The sequence below is a fragment of the Callionymus lyra genome, chromosome 1 (genome assembly GCF_982586985.1).
Source record: "Callionymus lyra chromosome 1, fCalLyr1.hap1.1, whole genome shotgun sequence".
NCBI classification, from domain to species: domain Eukaryota; kingdom Metazoa; phylum Chordata; class Actinopteri; order Syngnathiformes; family Callionymidae; genus Callionymus; species Callionymus lyra.
The window spans coordinates 31,903,162-31,929,315 of record NC_141818.1 but is presented as its reverse complement, the minus strand read 5'-3'; the positions used below and the strand labels follow the sequence as shown (position 1 = coordinate 31,929,315).

Here is a 26,154-nt window from a genome sequence, read left to right as displayed (position 1 = left end):
ATGGGTCTCGCTGCGTCGCAGGTTAAAAATAAACAGTCGCGGAGGATCAGGAGCCTAAAAAGGTCTCTGCGGGATTGAGCTCCGGAAACTCAGGGAAAACTTCAGCATCTTTTCAAAGAGTTTCCTCTCATTTCAAAGTAAGTGTATCGTAAGTGTCACGGGATTTAAAAAAAAAAGAAGAAAAAAAGTAAAAGTAAAAGTTTGAAGGCGCGCGAGTAAAGAGGGTTTTGAGGAGAAACTTCAGGTGTGAGGGAAGTGAAGGAGCGGCAGAATGCAGTAGAAATGAGGAGGTAAAGTCTATATATAGTCCTAAGAGGGTCCTTACATGGGGAGGAAGGGCGAAGCATTCCTGCGCTCAGAGGGAATATTCTTGTGACCATCAGCAAGTGCAAGAAGCTCCAGGGTCTGGTCTGCACCTCTGAGCTGATCTCTCGGGTAAGTCGCTTCTACATTTCTGCTCTTTTCATCACGAGAGGACTCCAGGGCCGGATATATCAGATAATGGTCCGATAATCTCCCCGCTGAGCGCTGTAATCTCCCGGCGTGCCGGGGCATTAGAGGGGCCCTGACCCTCTTTGTGGGGCTCTGTCTGGAGCTGTGGAGTGAGCCGAGGGTCTCAGGTGTGCGTCGATAATTCCATTTCTCAAATGTTTTTCTACTGCGTGCCGGGAAGTGGCCAGTAGAGGGCAGCATACGTGACTCGTCATGGCGACAGATCTGGCTAACACGTTTGCCCCCCCCCACTCCCTCCTCCCCACAAGGTCCCCTTGAAGAGTCATGGCTTCCCAAGTCAAAGCCTGGCAGAGGAAGAGCAGCCACGTTAAAACCGATTATGCGTACCATCACTCCAGACGAGTGGTCAAGCAGCAGACCGAGAGGTACGAGCGGCCCCCGAGCTTTCGCCGCCACCGCTTTGCTAGCAGAGAAAGCTAGCACGCTCGCTTCTAGCGGCTTAGCCCGGAGATGTAGCATGAACGAGCTTTCACGCGAAGAAGTCGCTGAAATGTTGTAAAGTTCGTTGAGTTCGAGAATTCACTTTTTCTCTTCCGACATTTAAAACAATAACTTTTTTTTTTTAAATATTTCACACAAATGTAACTTTGATTGATTGACATATTCTGGTAAACGTTTTATTTATTACACTTGCTCCTCCCTCCATCAATCTAATATGACAGTTTACTTTTAATTCGTCAAGTTATTGATTATAAGTAAGTACGTCATTTTTATTTGTATAGCGCTTTTCCAGACCAGGGTCACAAAGCGCTTAAACAATCAAAACAATACTCAATAAAGTATATACTTTATCATGAAACAAAATCTTTGTCGCCCCTTGTGGAAGTCCCGGGGAAAACACCTGCTAAAAGTAGAGAAGCCGAAGCTTTGAGACGAAAAGTTACAGAATTTGATGTTTCTGGAAGATTTTTTCCAAAGAAGAGAAACAAATTCGATTTTGGAATTAATTTAAAAGTCAGAATCGTAGGTCGTTGGTTCATATCCCGATGACACGGAGCGGTTTGTCGTTAGAGCACATGTATGTTTTTGAAAAGGACTTTAGTCAAATATGAGGATTCTAAGACAGTGATGCTGTTACCATGGAGACGAGTCATCGCAACCAGATTGATGTTTCGTAGCTGCTGATGCTGAGCTGCTTCTTTTCTTTCACTCCATCTGTCTGCTCGACTCTGTGTGTGTCTGTTTTAAGTTAAGTCCTGCTTTTATCCTCTCTTTCAAAAGTTGTGTGTTTTTTTCTGCTGATTTCTTTTTTTTTCTACCGTTGACTTTTTCACATGTAATTTTAAAGGTTTTTTCTTTTAAGTCTATCAAATGTCAGAGTTTGTTTCTTAAACCTAATGTGCTGATTAAAGTGTATCTTAAATTGTTCTAGGACCTCTATTATACTCATCGGTATGTTTCTTTATGCACAAAACTATAATTTAATCAAGATATTTACATTAGAAAATACGCTTAAGCCCCGCCCACTTAAAATTCGCCGTTTCAGCTGAGAAGAAGTATAGTCCAAGAAACCACGCCCACTCTGCTCTGATTGGTCACAAAAACATGAGTTGCATTCAAGGACTCAAATTTCAAACTCACCCCTGAAACTCCCGTTTTGTACACAAAAAACGAATAATAAAAATAAGGTTTGCTGCTTAATGTACTCATTACAAAAACACCTAAAGGCAGAAGTAACTCTCACCATGTTTACATAAATATTTATTTTGTTTCATGAGTAACATGTAGCTACTTCACTGATTTAGGGCTTCTTGGGGAGGACATTTCACCAGAGTGATGTCAGAATGTTTAATCTAAACGGTGATCTCGATTCGGGAGATTTCAGACGAGAGAGAACTTTATTAAGTTATAACTTCAAAATGGAGCAAAATCATGATGAATGACCTGCATTTTGAAGAGGACAACTTCAACATCTACAACACGTGAATAAGTCAGGAGAGTTGGATTTTCACATTAGGTGCCCTTTAAATCATTTTCGTCTGTCATAGTTTTGGAGTTGTTCAGTAACTTATTTTTTAAAAAGATGTTCAACAAACAGACCAGGCTGTCTCGAACCCGACATGGGTCGGGTTCTGATGACATCGTCGTCTCCACAGGCCCTACATCTGCTGGGAGGTTTTAACAAGTGTATTTCAGGTCCCAACTTGGCATCAGAGCCGGGTCTGTGGCACGGTTCTGGTTACCTTGACGTCTTCTCCGTCACATCTGACCATGTGACCCACTCCCTCCACCTGTGAGCTTCAGTCCACAGTTTGACAGGAGCTTGAACTACACATTGAGCTCAGCAGCGCCATCTAGACACCATCCAAAACAATACGACCACCTCAGACTAGAATTTCTAGAGGGGATGAGGATGGAAGTTTAATTTTGACCGACTTTTCGACGACAGGTTATCCAGCTCCTCCTCAGTGAACAAGGTCCAGGCTCAGGCCACAGAGGCTATGGCGGAACCGGCCTACACCGTCCCTCCTTTCCGGCAGAGGTGAGTCCAGCAACTATTTCTGAGGAAACCTGAGAGTAGACAGCTGACCCGAGTCAAGACGACCCAGTAGAGGCGCCCGAGCTGCTGCTGGCATCTCTAGCAAGTGTGTGTCCTTAAGTGTGTGTCTGTGTGCGTGTGTGTGAGTGTATGTCTTTGTGTGTGTGTATCTTTAAGTGTGTGTGAGAGAGTGTGTTTATTTGTGTGTGTGAGAGAGTGTGTGTTTATTTGTGTCTTTAAGTGTTTGTTTTTGTGTGTGTGTGTGTGAGAAAGTGTGTGTGTTTCTGTGTCTGTGATAATGTGTATCTTTAAGTGTGGGCCTTTGTGTGTGTGAGAGGGTGTGTGTATATTTGTGTTTGTGTGTCTTTAAGTGTTTTTTTGTGTGTGTGTGAGAAAGTGTGTGTGTTTATGTGTCTGTAATAATGTTTGTCTTTAAGTGTGTGTGAGAGTGTGTGCATTTTTGTGTTTGAGAGGGTGTGTGTATATTTGTGTTTGTGTGTCTTTAAGTGTTTGTTTGTGTTTTTTGTGTGTGTGTGAGAAAGTGTGTGTGTTTATGTGTCTGTGATAATGTGTGTCTTCAAGTGTGTGTGAGAGTGTGTTTGAGAGGGTGTGTGTATATTTGTGTTTGTGTGTCTTTAAGTGTGTGTGAGAGAGTGTGCATTTGTGTGTGTCATTAAGCATGTAAGAGAAAGTTTGTGTATTTGTGCGTGTGTCTTTAAGTGTTTGTCTGTGTGAGTGTGTGAGAAGGAGTGTGTGTGGTTGTGTGTCTGTGAGATTGTCTGTCTTAAAGTTTGTGTCTTTAACTGTGTGTCTTAAAGTGTATGTCTTTAAGTGTGTGTCTTTAAGTGTGCAACAGAGAGTCTGAAGTGTGACATTAACATAAACAACAACAATAGAGTCAAAGCTGCAACATGTTCGACAGCATCTCACCTGACGTGACCTCAGCTGACCAGTGTGAGTCTCTGAAACGTAGTGTGTGTGCGCAGGAATGCGGAGGACACAGAAGAGTACCAGCGTGTGAGCACCAAGGTTGGAAAAGGCCTGGCGGTGATCCAGGAGGAGCTTCATCGAATGAGGATCGCCACGAAGGTCCAGGTGGACAACCTTGCCATACAGAGAGAGGTCGGTCAAGGTCCTTCAGTAATCGTCGTCTCTTCCTGAGAAGAAAGTTGAGTCTCTGGTGTGAGTCTGCAGGTGAAGGAGATGATGAGTAAGAAGTATGACTCTGGGGACCCCTTCCCCAAGATGCCCGACTTCCTGGTGGCCCTGCGGCCCCACACCGTGTGGGAGAAGACCCCGGTCAAGCTCTTCTGCACCGTGCAGGGAAACCCACGTCCCATCGTCAAATGGTGAGAGAGTTAGGATGCGGCGAGTCGCCAGCTCAGGTAACGTGACTCGTGTGACCCGCAGGTACAAAGGTGGAGCCCCAGTCGACCCCTGTAGCGCCCCGGGAAAGTACAAGATCGAGAACAAGTATGGCGTCCACAGTTTGATCATCAGCAGGTGAGTGTCCCTCATAGTCAAAGGACTGTGGCCATTAAATCCTCGACCTCCAGCTGCTCCTAGGGAGCCAGCTACGTCCTCTGGAGATATTGAGCTTTTCAGCCAGCCACTCCCAGGAAGCTAGCCCTGGAAAGGGCAAGTGTAAAGACAGAGTTCAGTGGAAAGAAGGTCCGCTAGTGTGTGAGCTGGCCCAGGACACTGTAGGCTCATGTTCTTGCAGATCAATCGGCCTGTGAGGACGTGTAGCCGTGAGGAAGTGTATCTCAATATGGTAACAACTCGCCCACGCCTTGATCTGCATAGAGAGAGATTGGGTCCTCTAGATCCTAGACTCAGTAGAACAATAAGGAGGTAATTATTATTTGTAAAGTTCCTTTCTAGACCAAGGTCCCAAAACGCGTAATCAATCAAAAACAATAGACAGTTAAAATATATACTTTAAAATGTCTCGACAACATGTGACGAATACAGCAGCCCCAAGAAAATTAAGCACAAATAAGTCTCTTAAGATGTTTCTTGAAGGAGTCAGTAGATCATCAAACACAGAGGGAGAGGAAGATCGTTCCAAAGCTTAGGAGCAACAGCCTGGAAGGATTTCTCTCCTCTGGTCCGGAAGCGTGTTCAGGAACCATCAGTAGATTCTGATCCATAGACCTCAGAGCCCGAGCTGGGGTGTAAGTCTGGATCAGATCACTGATGGAAGGTGTGAACATGAATAGATCTGAATGTAAGAACCAACATTTTAAAGTTGATCCTGAAAGAAAGCCAGTAAAGAGTTTTAAGGATCGGAGAAATGTGAGTTCTTCTACTAGAGCAGCTCAGAATTCTCGCTGCAGAGTTTTGTATCAACTGCAGGCGAGACAGCTCCTTCTTGTTAAGACATGAAAACAAACTGTTACAATAGTCGAACGAAGAAGACACAAACACATGGATTATAAGCTCTAGATCGTGTTGTGACATCATTTTCCTAAGTTTAGACATTTTTCTCAGTTGAAGGAAACAGTTTTTGGATAGTTTTTTGCTCTGTTGATTTACTATATGTAGGATTCTTCACACCATCTGAGGTCTCTGAGCTGTTTTGACCACAGACGATTTGATGTTTCTCAGGTGTGCTGTGAGTGACAGCGCAGAGTACAGCGCCGTGGCCACCAACCCACACGGCGTCACCACGAGCAAAGCTACAGTCACCGTGAAAAGTAGGAGTCGCTCCTTCTTCATTTCTCTCCTGTTTCTTTATCTGACCTGAAGTCTGTTCCCTCAGGAGCGTCAGGATTCGGCGAGTCCTGCCAGCTAGGTCTTGGTGAGTCCGAACACCAACCAGAAGGGCCATCTGCGTGATGTGAAGATCCGAACCTCTTCCTGTGTTCTCCCTCAGTTCCTCACCTGAAAGACATTCAGCAAAGCAAGCTGGAGGTCACCCTGCTCGACCGCTTCCGCGTCACCTTCGGCGTGGAGGGAACGTCCACGAGTCTGGTGTGCTCCATGGTCGTCGTACCCGACCTGCCCAACCTGCCACCGCTCGCCCAGTGGTATAGAGACGGTGAGAGAGACACGCCAGGAAATTCCCTTATTGACCAAACATTATGACCAGCAAAATGAGGTTTTAAGATGGTGTTGATGGTCGTTTAACCCCCTGCTGTTCCCAGACAAACTTCTGAAGGCGGGGAAGTTGGCAGAGATGTCCGTGGGAGGCGGCGTCGCTCGCCTGGTTCTGCCTCAGCTGGCCAAGGATGACGAAGGTCTCTACACGCTGCGCATCTTCACCAAGGACGGCACGGCCGAGCACAGCGCCTACCTGTTCGTCTCAGGTCTGTCTTTATTCTCTTCAGAGTTTAAAAACAAGCGCCAAGTTCGTGAACTCACCTCACGTCTCATTTCTTGTCTCCTGTACGTTCGCCCAGATGCTGCTCCCTCTGCTGCCGGAGCTCCTGGAGCCCCGATGAGTGTGAAGGCCTTCGACATCAACTCTGACTTCGTCCTGGTCGCCTGGAAGCCCCCGAACACCGTCAACGAGGCGCCAATCTCTGGATATTTTGTGGACCGGTTAGTAAACACAAACACACTCAGAAGAGAAATGCAAAATGTAATTGCTTTTTAGTTGAAATTTATTTTTTAATAAATGCATAAGAATTAAAGGTAGAAATATCAAAAGAATATTGAAAAATACCAGACTATGATCTGTTTGTATTAATAGTTGTGTTACCTCAACAACACAAGGAATACCACAAACACATTTGTTTGACCCAGAGACAACACGGAAAAGTGTCACAACATCAAAGGTCCCACGAAGTTAAAGGTTTAGTTCAACTTCTTTTATACTCACCCCCATGTCGATTTAGGGTTAGGATTATTTGTAAGGTAAGGTAATCCGTCCGTATAAATGTATAGACCAGTTTGGAACCAGAGCTCACTTTTCTTTGTCCATATTCCCAAATCCATGTCATTGTCTCCACTGAGAGCAGGTGCGATAATAGGCGCAGAATGTTTCCTGTTATTATAGCTTTAGCTTTGGCTTGTTAGCCAAGCTTAAAATATAGACTTTTTTCACTTTTTTTTGGGGGGGGGGGGGGCAATGCTCATGTCGAGGCTTCAATACAAGAGGGACGTTTCAGACGAGCAGTATGGAGGTATTTGGATGTTTAAGTGTCTTTTTTGACAGAGATGAAGAATAAGAAAATGCTTTGACCGTTGTACTTTTTGTCTATAACTCTTAAAAGGAACATATTTCCCCTTAAATAATACCAACCCTTAGTCGACGTGAGGGTGAGTAGAAAACAAAAGATTTTTTCACTTTAAATCTAAAAAAGGATGAAAATGTTTTCCCCGCCACTAGAGGGCGCCAGACAAAATTGCTGACAATTTCCTTGAAATGTCTTGTCTGCAGCTGTGAGTCTGGCTCCGGCACCTGGGTCCAGTGCAACGACGCCCCGGTCAAGGTTTGCAAATACCCGGTCCACGGCCTGAGCCTGGGCCACTCCTACCACTTCAGGGTCCGGGCCGTGAACAGCGCCGGCATTAGCAGGCCCTCCCGTCAGTCGGACAAGGTGACGGCTCTGGACCCGGCCGAGAGCGAGCGTCTTCAAGGTAGCGCTGAAGGTAAACCCCCCCGTAGACACACCAGTGTCCTCACGCTGTGTCGTTGACTCACAGTGATTAAGATCCGGGGGATCTATGACGTCGTGGTCAGAGACGATGATCTGGAAGGTACCATGGACCAGATCTATGAACTAGATAATTCCGAACTCACGTTTCCTCCGACTTGATCCTCTCCAAACTTCATCTTAACCTTTGACTTTTATGGCCGCATGTTCTTTTTTCACATCTGTGAACAACAACACAACCTTCTTGTTCCCCCTGTTTTTCCGCCTCACCCCTGAGTTTATCTTTCCACCTCCTATCACACCTTTTCCTCTATCACATAATCTTCTCTTCACTTTTAAATCAGTGTAATTATGTCCCTTATTTAAACTTGTCTTCTATAATCTTAACTAACTAAGAGCGTTCCAAAGACTTCTTCTTTAACTGCTGCGGTGTCTTTCTTTTAACTCCTTCTCCCAAATAAACTTTTTTCCGAACATCCCGTTAACAAACACTAAAACTTTAAAGAAGTTAACATAACAATCATGGGAGCTGACCATAACATTATGACCACCTTACTGGCGTTGGTCACTAGAGGGTTGATGTATCCAGGTGGTCATAATGTTATGGCTCTCTCTCACGCTAAGAGATCTGAAAAAAAAAAAGTTTGTTTCCATCACCGTCGATCCTTCAGGCTACGTTACCATTCCCGGAGAGCCCACCGACGTTCACGCGTCCGAAGTTAATCGATCGTACGTGGTGTTAAGCTGGACGCCGCCGAGTCCTCGCGGCCGCGCTCCGCTGTGGTACGTCATCGAGAAGGTGCGTGTCGCTCCTGTGGCTGATGTCACAGAAACTCTCTTGACCACGTTTTGGACCAACATGGCGAGACCCATTGCGTCCTGTTTTTCAACCATCAAACCAAGGCCAAACATCTATCTATGTTTTGACAGTCATGGATGATGCCGATCGTAGATTACGACAGAGAAGATTACAATAGTTGTAGATTAAGACAGTTACATAGTTTTAACCACAGTTTTGGATTTTGTCAGATGAAGATTATGACCACGACGATAGATGTGGTGACAGCATAGATCATGACAGTCAAGGATTATTTTGTACATCCTGATGGATGTGGATTACTGTTGCATTACGAAGGTTATATTTTTCAACAGTTGTACATCACGAAGGTTTTATTTTACGACTGTTGTACATCACGAAGGTTTCATATTACCACAGTATTGACTATGACAGTATTTGATTACATTAGTTGTAGATTACAATAGTTTTATTCTACGACAGTTGTAAATTACAACAGTTGTAGATTACAACAGTTGTAGATTACGACAGTTGTAGATTACGACAGTTGATGGATTACAACTGTTGTAGATTACGACAGTTGTAGATTATGACAGTTGTAGATTATGTTAGTTGTAAATTACGACAGTTGATGGATTACGTTAGTTGTAGATTACGACAGTTGTAGATTACGACAGTTGATGGATTACGACAGTTGTAGATTATGACAGTTGTAGATTACGTTAGTTATAAATTATGACAGTTGATGGATTACGTTAGTTGTAGATTACAATAGTTTTAATTTACAACAGTTGTAGATTTCGAAAATTGATGGATTACGCCAGTTGTAGATTAAGACAGTTATTAAATTACAACAGTTTTTTAACATGACAGTTGTAGATTAAAACAATCGTAGATTACTACAGTTATTAAATTACGACAGTTGTATAATACGACAGTTGTAGATTACAAAAATTGTATATTACGACAGTTATTCAATTACAACAGTTGTAGATTAAGACAGTTGTAGATTATGACAGTTGCAGATTACGACAGTTGAAGATTAAGACAGTTTTCTATTACGTCAGTTGTAGATTATGACAATTGTAGATTATGACAGTTGTAGATTATGACAGTTGTTTTTAGAAACAGTTATTATCAAAATTGTCTCATATTGGCTAAATTGATGATTTATGGATGATTATGTTGATTAATGATTGATTTTTTCCTTCTTTATAAATTCTTCAATTATAAACATGTTTCATATATGCGTGTTTTAATCTCAAAATGTTATTTCGTGGCAACAGCGAACCAGTAGATGTCTGGCTTTGGTGTGCTGGTGGTGAAACACCTTGAGATGAAACGTGGGATTCTGGTGGAACCCTCACTAACGTCTCTCCTCAGTCCGTGGCGGGCACAGGGGCGTGGCAGCGAGTGGACACTGGGGTCAAACTTCAGTCGCCTCGTTACCCCGTTTTTGATTTGCAAGAGGGACAAAAGTACCAATTCCGGGTTTACTCGGTCAACTTGTACGGCTGCAGCGAAGCATCAGCCCCGACAGACCCCGTCCAGAAGGTTGACATGGATGGTAAGAGCCGCAGCAGTGACCTCTCTCTCTCTCTCTCTCTCTCTCTATCTCTCTCTCTCTCTCTCTCACACACACACACACAATATATTTTTCTTTCTTGAGTCGAAGTGACTCACAACACTTTGATCAGATAAGACACAAACAGTGTCGCGTTTGTTACAGGAGCCGAGATGTTCATCGGTAAGTATAGTGACTAGTATAGTGACTGCGCACGAGTGGAGTTTCTGCTGACACAGCATTTTATTTGGCTGCTCACTTTCACAAACACAAAGATGAGTGCCTTAGTGAAGTTCACCGTGAGTTCAGTGGAGTGTCACAACAATTTAACTCACCTGTGTAATTCTGGTGTCATGTTGCCTCGGCCTATTTTTATTTTGGCCTCATGTGGTTGCGAGTAAAAGTCAGAATCGTTGCGTGTCGTGAATGATAACATTGTTGGATTGTGACAGGATGAGAAACAGCTTTATTTCCAGTAATGTGAGAACAAAACAGGATTTGTTTCCGTGGCGAAGTCGATGAAGCGAGTCAAAAAACCGACAAGATTTCTGGGTAAAAATGTTTGTAGATGACAGCCATAGATTGTGATAATAGTAGAGAACTTCACTAGTAAATACAGTACCATGAGTCATAGATTATAAGAATTATTATTATTAACAGTCAATGAATGAAACAGATTATTTTTGTTGTAAATGACAACAGTCGTAGATTATTTTAGCCTTAATATAATGATGATAATGTTCCAGGGTTGAGTCAGTACTTGGGTGACTTAGGTCAGTCTGTCAAACTGAGCCTGAGATACCTGGGTGTTGTATTTGATAAAGACATGTCTCTTGTTCAACACTGTAGAAAACTGACCAGAAACCGTTTCCTTCAACTGAGAAAAATTTCTAAACTTAGGAAAATGTTGTCGGAACATGATCTGGAGCTTGTAATCCATGCGTTTGTTTCTTCTCGCCTGGACTATTGTAACAGTTTGTTTTCATGTCTTAACAAGAAGGAGCTGTCTCGCCTGTTGTGTTATCAGTTTTATCTTGCCCTTTAAAGTATATACTTTATTGAATATTGTTTTGATTGTTTAAGCTCTTTGTGACCCTGGTCTGGAAAAGCGCTATACAAATAAAAATTACTTACTTACTTAAATTAGTCATTGATTATAACAGTAGTGGATTAATTTAATCTTAAATTACAATTGTAAATTACAAGATTATAACAGTCATAGATTATAACAGTTTCGATTATTTAGGTGGTAAATTACAACAGTTGTACATTATAACAGACTTGGTGTGGTTGAACAGTTGTAGATTATTTTATTGATTGATTATCATGAATTACAACAAACCTAGATTTCCACAGTTGGAGATTTTGTTTGGTCGTTAATTATGAATAGTTAACCTCTAGTCAGTCATAAACATCTCTATCTCCCTCTGTTGAGTTCAGGAGTCCCATCCGCTCCGGGTCAGGTGGTCGCCACCAGGAACACCAAGTCATCCGTGTTTGTCCACTGGGACTCCCCGAAGCTTGTGAATGACCTGATGGGATACTACATCGATGGACGTGTGGTTGGGTCCAAAGAATGGTTCCCCTGCAACCACAAGCCCTTCAAGCACAACAGGTGGGTGACGCGGTACCATCTTAGGATCTGTCTAGTGTCCCATGTTGCCAACTCCCTCTTATGTTCCGCCGCTATTGCACTGATTGAACTACACCACCTGGTGGCCACGTGCAGCAGCGACACCTTCAAATATGTTGCCTGTGCCATCCTCAGGTTTGTGGTCCACGGTCTGACTCCTGGGGAGAGCTATGTGTTCCGTGTCCAGGCAGTGAACGTGTTCGGCCTCAGCGAAGAGTCTCAGGAGTCCTCTGTCATCGTTGTGGACCCGGCGCTTGGTGAGTACAGGTCAACTTCATCTCTGGCAACAAACTGTGAAAACGTTTCTATCAACATAACTTGAGTCCACATTGTTGTTCTGCCAGGCCGGAGCTTTCAGTTCGGTATGTAACGTCTGAAGTCTCTCACTTTAGTCACGGGTCACATTAACTCACGTCCGAGTGTCACTGAGACAACACGTCCTTCCCCAGCTTTTGAAATCTAGTTGTAGTGATGGTAAAACTGAAGATCGTTTCTGACCCAGTCTTCATCCTCCAGCGACCCCCAGCGCTCCGTTCGGCATCACCATGCTGAGTTGTGACGGCTCCTCCATGACTGTGGCCTGGAGGAGTCCCAAACACTGCGGCGGCTCCAAGGTCAACGCCTACTACGTGGACAAGCGCAACGCCGACACACTGGTGTGGAAGGAGGTCAACCTGAACGCATTCACCGAGCGGGTTTGCACGGTGAGTCCCAATGGCTGCTTCGCTTGAACCACATCGACAGTCGAATGGTCACATGGTCACATCATCTGTTTCAGGTTGACAATCTGACCGAAGGAACCTTCTACGAGTTCAAGGTTCAAGCTGCAAACATGGCAGGCGTGGGCGTCCCATCTGCCCCCAGCGACCCTATGAAGTGTGAGGCATGGACTATGGACGAACCGGGTGAGAACTACCAACCCTTATTTCCTTCTAGCCTTTCCTTCATCCTTTAATTCTTTCTCTCATTTTCTTCCTTTATTCCCTTTTCCCCCTAATCCTCCTATCACCCCTTTCCCTTTCCTCATTTTTCATAATCTTTCTAACCTAGTTAATTTCTTCTGTATTTTCTTTCCATCCCTTAAGTGCTTCCATCCTTTCTTTACCTAGATTAAGAAAAAAATATTTTTCCTTCCCTGTACAAGCATACAAATGTGTTTGAGATTCAGTGAATCTTCTTTTGACATCATTGGATGATATCCCATCAGGTCCAGCCTATGATCTGAGCTTCAGCGAAGTCAGAGCACACTCGCTGGTCCTGCTCTGGAAAGCGCCCGTCTATATCGGCTCCGGTGCTGTCACAGGATACTTCGTGGACATGGCTAAGAAAGGCTCAAATGAGTTTGTCACCCTGAACGAAGAAGTTTTGAACCATCGCTACCTCCAGGTGAGACACAGTCACAAAGTTTGATAAACAACAGCAGTGGTTCAAATCCCCTAATCTCGTCGCAGGTGGGTAGTCTGGAGGAGGGCGAGTCCTACGTGTTCCGAGTCCGTGCCGTCAACAGCAGTGGCGTAGGGAAACCTTCGCAGAAATCAGAGGTGGTCTGCGCCCGAGCTCTGCCAGGTGAGTCTTGGACAGCAGAGAGTGACCACCAATGGAACAGAACGTAACCCACATCCTACTGCAGGCACCAAGGAGATTGAGGTTGGTGTGGATGGGGAGACAGGGGACATCTTCCTGTCCCTGGAGGCCTGCGAGATCAGCGAGACCTCCTCATTTGTCTGGTCCAAGAACTACAAGCCCATTGGAGACTGTCCCAGAGTGTCAGTCAGCAGCAAGGGCAGGACGTAAGTAGTCTGAACATTGACTCATGGGTTTCAAGTCCTTTGACTCTCTTGGTATGTGTGTGTGTGTTCAGCGCCAGACTGACCTTCACTACCCCAGACAAAGACGACTTGGGACGATACTCTGTGGTCGTCACTGACACTGATGGAGTCTCTGCAAGTCACACACTCTCAGAAGATGGTACGTAAACCACTTGCCTCTCTATTAGTGTGTTAAGAAATGATGGAGTTCCTGTACGACCAATGTCCCCTCCTCTCCTGACTTGTGCCTGCTGTCCTTGCTTGTCTCTCCCCAGCCCTCAACACCATGCTGGAGCTTAGTCACGCCATCAGACATCCCAGTGAGTATTTAATCATCTGTTATTCTTGATGATTGCTCGTGCTGACACGTCTGTGTCTTTGCAGTCATCCCCCTGAAACACGGACTGAACTACGAGATCCTGGAGAAAGGACATGTTCGCTTCTGGCTGCAGGCTGTCAAGCTCTCGCCCTCCGTGTCCTACCGGTTTATCGTCAACGACAAGGAGGTTACCAGCGGCGAGGTGGGTCGAGGTGTATAAAATCACGTAGCTCTGGATTTGGGGTCTAACCTAAGTATTGTTTTTGGGTGTCAGGGGCACAAGATCAGCCACGACGTGAGCTCGGGGGTGATCCAGATGACGGTGGATCACTTCACCAGAGCCAATGAGGGAACCTATACAGTCCAGATCCACGACGGCAAGGCCAAAGCTCAGAGCTCGCTGGTGCTGGTGGGAGACGGTGAGGCCCCAACGCTACCTGCTGTTGTCGTTGTAGTGGTTGTTGACGGAACGTGATTGTGTTGCAGTGTTCAAAGCTGCACTGAAGGAAGCAGAATTCCAGAGGAAGGAGCATATTAGGAAACAAGGTACACAAGCTACAAACTTTTTCTTTTCTTTTCTTTTTCCTAAACCTTCCACCATCAATCGATGCCACCGTCATTCCTTCTACATTTCCTCTTCCTTCTTACATATATTAACTATTGCTCGTTGATTATTCCTCTTTTATCCATCCTTCCGTCCTTGCCTCTGTATCTATCCATCATTCCTTCTGTCTATCAATCTTTTCATTATCACTTTATCCATCTGTTTCTTTCATTTCAAACATCTATCTGTATGTCATGACATGAGCATTATGGCTTATTTCCTTTCACCCTTTCTTCTATCCCTCCATCCTTTGATTCTCCCATTCTGTCTGTCAGGTCCTCACTTCTCAGAGTACCTGTACTTCACTGTCACTGACGACTGCACCGTCCTGCTCGCCTGCAAGGTGGCAACATTTCCAACTACATTTCATCACCACTGCTTCCCAAACCTGAGCTTGAGTCTCAATTTTCTCTCTTTTTCCAGGTTGCCAACGTGAAAAAGGAGACCAGCTTCTACTGGTACAAGGAGGATGATGAGATTGTCCCAGAGACCCCGCCCAACGTCCAGTCCGGTGCCTGCGCTCTGCCCATCCCACTGGTGACGCCACGTCTAGCAGCAAACTTTAGAATCCTGTCAAGTCATGTATAACAGTGTGTGTGTGTTTTTGCCCCTCAGTTCTCCAGGAAGGACCAGGGTGTGTACAAGGCCGTCCTGGGTGATGACCGTAGCAAAGACACTTCTGTGATTGACATTTCTGGAAAAGGTAGGCGGTCCTAATTTTCTTCTCATAGATCTGTTTTTGATGATTCTGCACTTTTGTTTCTGCAGTTTTTGATGACATCATCAACGCCATCGCCAAGATCGCAGGTACGTATCCCTCAACCCACACCGTTCCCCCTCCTTTCTTTCTACCTCACCTTTCTTCATTCAATGTCATGAAGATGTGAAGCTGTGGGTCAAACCAATGAACCAGTGATTAATATGAACAGTCAATAACAGACATCTTGTGTGTGTGCTCTGCAGGCGAGTCGGCCTCCGAGCTGGTGCTCCAGTGCACCCCTGAAGGAATCAGGCTGCAGTGCTACATGAGCTACTACACTGAGGAGATGAAGACCGTCTGGAAGCACAAGTGGGTCTCCAGCGATACTTATCTCCCTCTGTTCTCGCTGACTTGTGTGTGTTCAGGGAAAGCAAGATCGCGTCCTCAGAGAAGATGCGGATCGGTGGGACGGCCGAGATGGCCTGGATGCAGATCTGCGACCCCTCCGATAAAGAGAAGGGTCACTACTCCATCGAGATCTCAGACGGGGTTCAGACACACACCAGGTCCTTCGACCTCTCCGGACAAGGTTGTTTGATGTTTGTTGACTTGGTAGTTGAACTTTAATTTTGACAAAGTCTCTCTCTCTCTCAGCCTACACCGACGCCTACGAGGAGTACCTGAGACTAAAGTGAGTTCTCACATGTGCACCTTCGACCTTCATTCACTAACTCCACTTCCTCTCTCTTCCTGCAGGGCAGCGGCGTTCGCTGAGAAGAGTGAGTTAACGTGTGTTGTCGTCGTTATCAGATGATGTTTGAAACTTGTTTTTTCTTCTCTGGTCAGATCGTGGAAGAGTCGTCGGCGGTCTGCCTGACGTGGTCACCATCATGGAGGAGAAGGTGAGTAAGACAGACACTGAAGAGGAGGAGAAAAGTCCATCTTGTCCAGACAAATGGTGATAAAGTGGAGGCTTTTTGTCCTTCGATGAAGTAGTGACACTTTAGTAGGAAGGACAAGTAATGCTCTACTTTTGTCATCCAACAACAATGATGATATTGGTGATAATGAAAAGGGAGAAACTTTTGCCATTATAGTTGTGATTATCTCTATCACAGTAACTGTAGAACTAGAGAAAATGGTTGACTAATCTGACACACCTGCTAACTTTGACCTCTGACCCCCTGTCCAGTCATTGAGCCTGACCTGCACTGTGTGGGGAGAACCCACGCCCGAGGTGACCTGGTTCAAGAATGAGCAGGAGGTAGCTTCCACCGAGCACACCCGCATCACCTTTGACGGCGGTAAGTTCGCCAGCATGGTGATCAACAAAGTCACCCCGGAGGACTCGGGCAAGTACAGCATCAACGTGCGCAACAAGTACGGCGGCGAGTTCGTGGAGATCACCGTCAGCGTCTACAAGCACGGCGAGCAGATCCCAGAGCCCAAACTGGGGCAGCCACGAAGCGCTGTCCCCACACCCGCAGTCACCCCCGCCCCTCCTTCTAAGACTCCCACCCCAGTCCCATCCAAGTCCCAGACCCCGGCCCCTCGAGTAAAGAGTCCCACCCCGGCACCTTCCGTCAAGAGTCCCACCCCAGCACCTTCTGTCAAAAGTCCCACCCCAGCACCTTCTGTCAAGAGTCCCACCCCGGCACCTTCTGTCAAGAGTCCCACCCCAGGACCATTTGTCAAGAGCCCCACCCCTGCCTCCACCCCAGTTCCAAAATCTCCAACCCCGACCCCCAAGTCCCCGACTCCAACCCCAAAGTCTCCGACTCCGTCTCGTGGCATCAAGTCGCCAACCCCACCTCGCTTCATGAAGTCGCCGACGCCTGGAAAGTAGAAGAGCGACTGTCGCGAGCCACGAAACCGCGACACTTAAGGAGGTCCTCAGCCGCTTTGCTCGGTAAAAAGTAAAACACGGATGACGAATAAAAATCGGATTAGATGTTTGTGCAGAGTGTTTTTAAGCCATAACCTTCCACCGCAGTGGTGGAACGTCTCGGGCACCTTGTGTGGCGTGCGGCATGTTGGTCAGGAAGTAAAACGTAGATGATGATGATGATGAAGTGGACTGGATTGTTTCTGTCAGAGAATAAAGGTTGCAGCTCGAGTCTCCGCCTCCTCTGCATGTTCCATCCAGATCCGCGCAGACAAACCTGCTCTGGAGCCAGGTGAGTCCTGGTGGGCGGGGCCTCCTCCCCGGGCAGGTAGGACCGGCTTAGACACCTCATAGCTGCTGCGGTGTTTCACTCTTGTTCATGTCTCTGGACACTTGATGAGGTAAGAATCTTTTATCAGGAGGGAAGATTTGTCGTTGAAATCCACTTTTTTATGTTTGTCCACGTCTCCTGTATCTCACCGGACTTTCAGGTTCCTTCTCGAACGATCACATGGTCCGACAGGGGGGGAGGAGTGGGGTGTGTTTGGAACATGATCAAACAAAATTAATTTCCACAAATATGTTGATGATTCATGAAGCAGAGGGAATTATGTCAAAGCCAAGAAAAATGAAGAATTGGAAATTAGTTTGAAAAACTTGTTTCAGAAACCAAAGAATGGAATTGAATGTGCAATAGTATTTTAAATACATTAGGTGTGAAAGTCAGTAATAGTCACAATAATAATTTAATAAATAAAACATACAATAAACCTGTAATATGTTGGTAGAAAACTTTGAAGTTAAAGGTATTGAGGATAAAATAATCATGTACATATTACACATTTGCAACAGATTCAAGGTTTATTTAGTAAGTATGGATAAATTAACATTAAAAAAATAATCTCCAAGGTGTTAACTTATATAATATATAAATGTTATGACAATTTTGTTGATTTAAAACGAAATAATAAATTAAAATTTAAACTGAAACAGGGAAAATATGAAAATATATTTTATCGATTAAAGTGAACTTTTTTAATTTTTTGATTACATGGAATCAATATAATGTCATTAGAGTATTTGAAAGAATAGGTAAATGTGTAAAAAGGGAAAGATACTACAATATTAGGTAAAAAAGTTTGATATTAAATAAATGTTTTCAAATGTAAAATACCAACAGTTTAAAAACCTGATCATGAAATAATGAGTGAGTTTAAGTGTTGAAGAAAACTAAAAAGACTAATGAAGAAAAAGATTTTCTGATTAAAAGTTGATAATAAACGTGTAGCTCGACACAAGCGTGAGAAGCTGTCAGTCTGTATGTTCAACAAGTGGAAGGAATGCTGTCACCGTTGTTCCTCAGGGAACATCGGCGATCAAGCCTGCAACCTACACACACAACTGTAACATGTTTAAATCCAAACTCAGACCCAAAGAACAGATCCAATTTCTTACAGTTAGATTGGGAGGAGACCCTGGGGCAGACTCAGTTCCAGTTGCAGTAGAATGTGTATCATGAGTACTGCCAGCCGGGATCCATCACTTAAGTTTAAAATAGTGAGTTTGGGGCTCGACCCCATGTGACCTTGTCAGCAGGTCTAGTTCTGCACTGACCACTGCAGCCCAGCCAGCTAACAGCTAACAGCTAACAGCCAACAGGATTGTTTCAAAACATTCTTTCTTACATCTGAAATGTTTTTTAAAGTCCTTTGTTATACAATATTCTTAAGCCTTTCTTATTCGTGCAGGTTTTTTCCTGATTTTCTATATAGAATATCAATATTCTTAAGACTTTCTTATTCGTGCAGGCTTTTCCTTGATTTTCAGGGACACCTGTGTTTTTCTTGGTGTTATCTTGATCTTTTTAGTATATATTTTTTGAGTATTTTTGATTGTTTAAGCGCTTTGTGACCCTGGTCTAGAAAAGCGCTCTATAAATATAAATTACTAAAATTAAATTACTAAATTAATATTGTTTCTCTATTTAGTTTTGTATTTCATATTTATAATTTGAACAGTTGCATTATTATTATTATTTATATTTTTGGTTCATTTATTTCTAGAGTATACTTTCTTTTATATTACAGCGGGTGTACTCATTTTAAAATACTTTCATTCTTAAATGTTCCCCTTTATTCTTGAATATTTGCTGTTTTAAGTTTAAATGTTTATTAAATTAACTCTAAGATGTTATATTATTTGTCATTTAGTTAATTTATATTGTTCTCAATAATCACGACTCACCCCGGTCACCGGGGTCAGCGCAGAGACCCGTCAACTCTCCTCACGTGACTGAGGTTGCGGGTTCACTGACTCCTGTTCTCTTGCCGGTCTCAGGTGAAGGACTCGACATCTTCCTTAGAATAGGACCAGGCAAGGGAGCTATGGAGTCCAATCTGTCGGACTTGTCCTCCCTGGACGTCGACGAAGCGCCGGCGTACATCCAGCCCCACTACCGCGAGTCGTACCGCCTCGCCATCTACGCCCTGCTCTGCGGCGGCAAGGAGGCCTACGAGGAGTTCCTTCGGGCGGAGCAGCTCAGCCACCTGCTGTCGGACGATGAGGTCTGGTTCATCCTGGACAACGCGGAGGTCCCCCTGGTGGAGGAGGAGGGCGAGACCAAGCAGACGACCGACACCCTGAGCCCCTCCACCTACTTCCCCACGGAGTCCGACGAGGAGATACCGGACCTGGACCTGGGCTGGCCCGAGGTCACGCTGAACGACGCCGACACCAGCATCAGCCTGCTCTTCCACCCGCCGCGAGAGAACACGCCCTCCATCAAAGAGGTGGTCCGGAAGCAGATCCAGGAGGCCCGTGAGGTGAGAGGTCAAACTTCTTCATCACCTCTCACAATTACATTACAAAGACACTGTTTCTTTAAGTGACATCAAGTGACAATCACACACTGAACTTGGACAGTAGAAGGCACAATTTTCTACATTACCATGGCAACGCTGCACAATAGACATTTATTTTACACACAATAGTAGGCGTTGCTGCACACACACACACACACACACACACAGGCGGATTACTGATTAACTCTAGTTGTGACTTCAGGCAAGTCAGCAGCACATGTTGTGTAGTCGTTCTCATCCTGTTTTTTAATCAAGAGTCAATGTTTGCCGTCTTCATTACCTTTTTCGAGGTCACGGAAGCCACAGGAGGGTCACGTGACCGCGATGATGCCCTTATTTCAATTTGTCAACCGAACGCCCAACGAGGAACAAAAGTGTTTCTGCCGACATAGACGTTCATGACAACATTTTTACCTTGGGAGAGGAAGCATACCTCTGCCATGGAGCTCAGGTCACATGACATTAAATAAGTCATACACAGCAGCTTGTCCAGGGACTTGAACTCACACAACAACACAACTTGGACAGAAACTCAAACATCTAATCATCTGTGTTACGTCTTGACGGATGTTTGTTCGTTTCTGGACTTAGAAAAGACAAAATTGATGTTTGTGTTTTCAAGGCGGCAGTTGTGTCTCTTAACAAACCTGCTGAGCAACATTCGCAGAGGTCTGTGGTTCCATTCCCTGACAGAGGAAACAGCAAAAGTTAACTCCTCGGGTTGTTTGTTAGTCACCGTGGGCGAATACACAACCACGCGCTCGTCTAACCTGACTCCAGATGTTATTGTGTAGCTGTGTGATGATGTTGACGTGTCGCAATATGGTTTGGTTTTGTGTGTTTGTTGTTTCATTGATCTTCAGTTTGTGTGTTTCCTACAGTGTAAATTACTATGTCACTGATATGTGTGTTCATGGTTGGTGGTTTGTCTGTTAATAAACTTTAATGTTAATATTAGAGTTCATAGTGAAGTTTCACGTGTGCGTGCACGTTTCTGTTGTTGGTGTGTTATTGTGTGTGTCATTCTAATCCGTACTTGTTTGTTAGTCGCTGCATGTTTGTCATCATGACTGTGTGTTTGTTCATCTCTTCTCAACTCTATCTCAATCTCGTTTGTGATGCTATGTTTCAGCTGGTTGCCATAGCGATGGACGTTTTCACCGACGTGGACATCTTCAAAGAGGTTGTCAGTGCAACTCTGCGGGGGGTGATGATCTACATCCTGCTGGACCAGACCAACTACAGGAGCTTCAGGGCCATGGCCCAGCGGGTCGGAGTGGACATCAAGGACCTGAAGGTAGAGAACATACACACAGACGCACACACACTTCCAAGCTACCTGGATTAGAGAGGCAGGGGCCTGAAGGGTCTCCCCTTTTGTAATATTTACAACTCTGGATTTGAACCAGCGACTTTATTCCGCTGAGGCTGCAGATCAGAAGAACTTTCTTTTCCTCCAACATCGGAAATTCTACATTCCAGTGAGCTGCTGCACCTCTGACTTGACCTTTTTATCCGTCACTGGATTAGTTCAGATATTCACGCCGACCACAACTACACACACCTAAGCAACACACCTGAGCGATACACACCTGAGCCATACACATCTGGGTGACACACACCTGAGCGACGCACACCTGAGCGACGCACACCTGAGCGACGCACACCTGAGCGACGCACACCTGAGCGCTGACAGCAGCTTGATTTTCCTGCTCTGCCGCGTGACGGCGACACTCGGACTGTTCAAATATGAAGTCACACAAACAGAAACTTTGAACAAACCCTGCAGGCAACTTTACGATCATGAGCTACACTAGAAGTGACGCACACGTTTGGTCTTGTCAGGTTAAGAAAAGATTGAAGTGTAACGAGGAGATGTGAGGAGGGAGTTACAACATAAGAACAACACTGTGACGTGCACGGGTCAAGCGATAACACAACACAATTATTCACCTGGGGGCACACTTTGGCGCAGTGGTTAGCACGAGATGGCTCACAGCAAGGGAGGGTGATAACACGTGACCTCTCTGTGTGCTGTGGGTTTACTCCGGGCACTCCGGTTTTCCTCCAAAAACATACATAGGTTGACTGGGAACTGGGGGAAAGTTTCCGAGTGAATGGTTGTGTGTCCTGTCCAGGGTGTCCCCAGCCTCCCGCCTCAAACTCTCAAAACAAACAATAAAAACTACAAAAACTTCCGTTCACTAATCTTGAAAATAAACAAAAACACAGTCACTCAAACGACAAAACAAAGATAAACACAAATTCACAATATTACCATGATGAATAAAAAGACACAAAAAGATAAACTCGGAGGAAAGAAAAACAAATTAAAATAAATCAACTGAGAGCAGAATGACACCCAAAGAAGGAGACACAACATTGAAGATTGTTGATAACAATATTGGAAAACAAAAAGGGTATAAACACAAACATCTGAACACAAAAGAAAATAACACCTCTGGGTTTTTTTTTTGACTTGTCACCGATTTTAGTGAAGGTTTACTTGTCTTCCCCATTGTTCTGCGGAAGTGTCTTCTAAACGGAGCAAGACAGTGTGTCAACACTATTGCCGCTCGGCGAGTTTGTCACGTGTTCATTAGAGTTTGTTTTAAAACCTTTCTGGTTTCAGAATATTCGGGTGCGGACGGTGTCGGGGCCACAGTACCAGTGTCAGTCGGCTGTGAAGTTTCACGGGATCCTGCAACAGAAGTTTATCTTGGTGGACTGTCGCACAGTACTGTACGGAACCTACAGGTGAGAAGAACTGGCCGTATGGTCCAACATTGCCAATTTACTTTTGAATTATTTGCTACTAGCGGTGTGTAATGTAATGACCCTGATCAAACAATATGTAAAGATACTTTGGCAGTGATACGATATGTTGTGATACTGTAGGACGAAGAATATATTTGTAGTATTGAAGGAGTACTTGACTCTAGAGTTGCAGAATTACATCTGGACAAAGTCTTGATTTTGTTTGTTTTGAAATCAAAATGTATCCACACGTCAGCTTTAAAAGCTGCCGGAGTCGACTGTATCCGCTCGTCCTCAGTCACCCCCGATTTGATTGTTCTTTCAGCTACTGAGAATGTAATGATGACTGCCACCTAGCAACAGGAGCTTTAATTGCAACACTAAAACGCTGTGACTATTTGAGTGTTAATTGGGAATTTCAATTTGATTTACTTACACTTTATTGAAATATAAACTATAAAAGAACCATAAAGAAATGCAGTCAAAATGAAATTCAATACAGTTCTGTTGAATATCGTGAAATATATTATATTTTCTCCCACCCCTAGTCGCTTCCTGGGTGAGGCTTAATTAAGACTTTTATACACATGTTATTTATTTCCCAAAGCTCATTAAATACAGCTCCTTCTTCTTCTCTTACTGTGGTTCTTCTGTTCCTAGCTACTCGTGGTCCTTCGAGAAGATCAATCTGAGCATGGTCTTGGTCGTCACTGGTCAGCTGGTTGCCTCATACGATGAGGAGTTCCGACGCCTGTACGCACGCTCCACAGTTCCTGGCATCTTGTCCAAAGAAAGGCCGTCCCACCGGCAACTTGCTGACGTCTTGAAGCAGCACAGCCCAAACTCCAGCCAGCTGTCTCCACATCAGGTCCAAATGAGATCCAAAGGATTGAAGATTGCTCAGGACAATGGTTTTAACAGTCAAGGCCCGTTGACGCGTGGGATCAGCATGCAGGATCGGCTGCATCAATCCCACGTTCCCGAGATGGGAACTCTGGTGAGGGGGCACAGTTATGGAGGTGAGCTGCAGAAGCTGAACTCTTTGAGTCGGATGAGGATGGGAACGAAGGATGTTGGACTACCTGAAAATAACGGCCAGAGAGGCCACATGGACCCCACACTGCAAAACCGGCTGTCACATCAATACAACAGACATCAAAGCCGCTATGGTCCAGATCAGAACCTGATCCCGTTCAATTCTGAAACATCCCTCCACAAATGGAAGATGGACACTTACATGACTGAACGTGATGCTTATCTAGATAATTCTGGAGCATTTTCCCCCGTGGGGTCTCCCTACAGCAGTCATACAGGATTGAATGAGCAGCAAACTCAAGTGATTCACAGCCGGTCCCGGGACGTGAAGAGCAGGTTGGAGGAGATGAGGCAGAAAAGGCTGAGCATGCAGGATTACAACAACCAGAGGCAAAGCCAGGAGTCCTTGAGGTCTATGTATGCCACCTTAGAGAGACCAAAGCTTCTCACCTCTTCAAGAGGTCTAGATGCGAGGCAGGAGCAGCAGAGCAATCCGAACTCTAGTAAAGAAGGAGATCCCAACAAAGAAGGGGATCAAACAGAGCACATTGTCAATGATGGCACCCGGGCCACTTCTTACTTCGACATCAAATCGATGTCAGAGCGAAAATCACAGTACGACTGGAACGAGCCACTTTTGAGAACCACATCAGCCGCAGAGCTGAATAGCAAACACAACGACCCCGCTCTCAAATCTCACCTGCTGCAGGGAACACTGGGCATGCAGCACCCAAGAACCATGAAGTCCTTAAGTGAAATCCCGGAAGAGAGAGAGGGTGTTAACAGTTCCGACAAGATGGCCGTTCTGACTGAAGAAAGAGATGGAAAAGCTGCCACTCAGGTGAAGCCCCTCATGCCTAATGTGCCAGAGAGTCAAGACATTCTCAAGGATAATCACAGTTCCACCAGCAAAACATCGAGTTCTAACAACTCAAGAGAAAGAAGGAAGTCCTTAACTAAAGAAGCCAAAACAGTTCCAAAGGTGTCATCGGAACCTAAAAGTGAGAAGCAGCGTGAGGAAGTGACACTGCAGAGAAAGAACTCCTTGAGGTTAAAGCCGCAAACGTGTCCCGCGTCAGAAGAACGGAGAGCAAGTAAAAAAGAAGACAAACCAGTAACAAAAGTTAAATCACTGCATCACTCAGGACCAAGCCAGCAGCCAAGGACGGACTCACAAGCACCCCCAGCTGTCAAACATGCAGAACAAACAGCAAAGAAAGGTCAGACCAGCGGCAGGTCACAGAACTCTCCAGGTGCAGAGGGTGAAAGGCCGAAGTCGTCACCCTTCACCATGCACAGGTTGTCTCCGCAGCGTTCGAGTAAGAAAAAAGCAAATCCAGCACCAGAGCAAGAGCGCGGGTCCAGAAGTAATGTGGAAGAGGAGGCCATAATGGTCCACCAGACTCGGAGGGAGAAAGCCTACAGCCGCTACGAGCTCCTGCTAAGCAGCTCTGAAAATGTCTCTGCCAATAAACCCTCAAAGACGACACATTTGCATGCCTCTGAGAAAGAAAAGAGCTCCTCGCTCAGCAGGCAAGATCCCAGCTATTCGGGGTCTCACAGTGGAACGGAGAAAAAATTGGGACGTTTTATGCAACGAATGGGAAGCTTCATACACAAGAACAAGTGAACCGGCCATGGCAGGTTTTCAGGCCGTTCGCCTCTTTATTATATATAACAACAACAACAAAAAACATGGGTCTTACAAGTTGTTGTGATCTGATGCACAATTATTGTTCAGTGGACAGTTTCACTTCTTGTCAACAATCAATATTGAACATTGGTCTTTCAAATATCTCAATGAGCTGTGGAATCAAGTGTCAAAAGCTCATAAATGTAGACACAGAGACTATTCTGTTGAAAATAACATGTACATTTGTCTGGGTTTCTTCCTACCTCCTGCTGGTTAAAAATGACCATTTATCTATTTTGTAACGACAAACGGGCTATGTCGTAAAATTAGCTTCCAATATTTAAATTAAATATCAATGTTTCTTTTATTAAGGCTCTTTCCAGTCAGATAATATATCATGATTACAACTAAGTATAACACGACCTGCTGTATGTTGTTATTGTTGATCTTGGTCTACAGTTGTGTGTCTATTCAGAAGATTCCCGCTAGAGGTTGCAGTATTATAGAGTAAACTCAGATTTTGGGGTCTTCATGGGTGGGACAACATGCTCAGTGTTTGAAAAAAACTTGTAAATACGTGTAAAAACAGTTTTTAAAAGGTGTTTAATAAGAAAGAACCCTCAGGGAAGCTTCATCTTGTTGACTTCAACTTTCTACTCCTTCGCTGCCGGCAGCTTCATCTCTTTGTCAAAGATCAACTCAGCAAACTTGTCAACTCAGGTAGGTCTCTCCAGTGACTCCAGTCGACATGTGTTTCCTTGCACTCACAGCTTTAAAGCTCTCTGCCGAGTGTTGCCGTTGAGATATTGCCCTCTGCTGGTAGGAGGAGGTAGGCCAAGACATCCTCCATAAACAAGCTAAACATATGAAATCAAGCAGAGACAAAACACACATCAGGGCTCGATTTATTTCTTTATTTTCGAATGGATATCATGATTTTGTCAAATAAACACATCTTAACTT

At 44.7% G+C, this 26,154-nt stretch overlaps 2 protein-coding genes across 6 annotated transcripts; both read left to right on the top strand.

The window, feature by feature from the left end:
- myom2a (myomesin 2a) lies at positions 1-17,138 on the top strand. 5 transcript variants are annotated; one of them, XM_087802255.1, is made up of 37 exons: positions 1-137; positions 762-878; positions 2,903-2,995; positions 3,979-4,114; positions 4,187-4,341; positions 4,403-4,495; positions 5,603-5,691; positions 5,757-5,795; positions 5,871-6,035; positions 6,142-6,303; positions 6,397-6,538; positions 7,380-7,579; positions 7,646-7,699; positions 8,268-8,395; positions 9,776-9,959; positions 11,397-11,571; positions 11,725-11,846; positions 12,106-12,293; positions 12,368-12,494; positions 12,797-12,975; positions 13,041-13,155; positions 13,220-13,379; positions 13,451-13,557; positions 13,673-13,717; positions 13,782-13,918; positions 13,991-14,135; positions 14,203-14,262; positions 14,596-14,663; positions 14,744-14,857; positions 14,936-15,023; positions 15,089-15,127; positions 15,284-15,389; positions 15,446-15,609; positions 15,675-15,711; positions 15,777-15,799; positions 15,867-15,922; positions 16,213-17,138. In XM_087802255.1, the coding sequence occupies exons 2-37, from the start codon at positions 778-780 to the stop codon at positions 16,864-16,866; spliced, it is 4,650 nt and encodes a 1,549-aa protein (XP_087658381.1). In that variant the 5' UTR covers positions 1-137; positions 762-777; the 3' UTR covers positions 16,867-17,138. The 5 variants fall into 5 exon arrangements, with proteins under 5 accessions (XP_087658381.1, XP_087658406.1, XP_087658414.1 ...); XM_087802263.1 differs by lacking the exon at positions 1-137 and adding an exon at positions 308-435; XM_087802272.1 differs by lacking the exon at positions 762-878 and having other exon boundaries at positions 61-137.
- Positions 17,139-17,215: 77 nt separating this feature from the next.
- Positions 17,216-26,154, top strand: LOC148089031 (uncharacterized). Its single transcript, XM_087802234.1, has 5 exons — positions 17,216-17,306; positions 19,243-19,727; positions 20,899-21,063; positions 22,399-22,523; positions 23,184-26,154. The coding sequence occupies exons 2-5, from the start codon at positions 19,290-19,292 to the stop codon at positions 25,186-25,188; spliced, it is 2,733 nt and encodes a 910-aa protein (XP_087658360.1). The 5' UTR covers positions 17,216-17,306; positions 19,243-19,289; the 3' UTR covers positions 25,189-26,154.

Coding starts and splice junctions, on each gene's coding strand:
- myom2a (XM_087802255.1), top strand. CDS start 778: ATGGCTTCCCAAGTCAAAGCCTGGCAGAGGAAGAGCAGCCACGTTAAA. Junction 2,996..3,978: donor GTCCCTCCTTTCCGGCAGAG/GTGAGTCCAGCA, acceptor GTGTGTGCGCAG/GAATGCGGAGGACACAGAAG. Junction 7,580..7,645: donor CGAGAGCGAGCGTCTTCAAG/GTAGCGCTGAAG, acceptor GTTGACTCACAG/TGATTAAGATCCGGGGGATC.
- LOC148089031 (XM_087802234.1), top strand. CDS start 19,290: ATGGAGTCCAATCTGTCGGACTTGTCCTCCCTGGACGTCGACGAAGCG. Junction 19,728..20,898: donor AGATCCAGGAGGCCCGTGAG/GTGAGAGGTCAA, acceptor GCTATGTTTCAG/CTGGTTGCCATAGCGATGGA. Junction 22,524..23,183: donor GTACTGTACGGAACCTACAG/GTGAGAAGAACT, acceptor TTCTGTTCCTAG/CTACTCGTGGTCCTTCGAGA.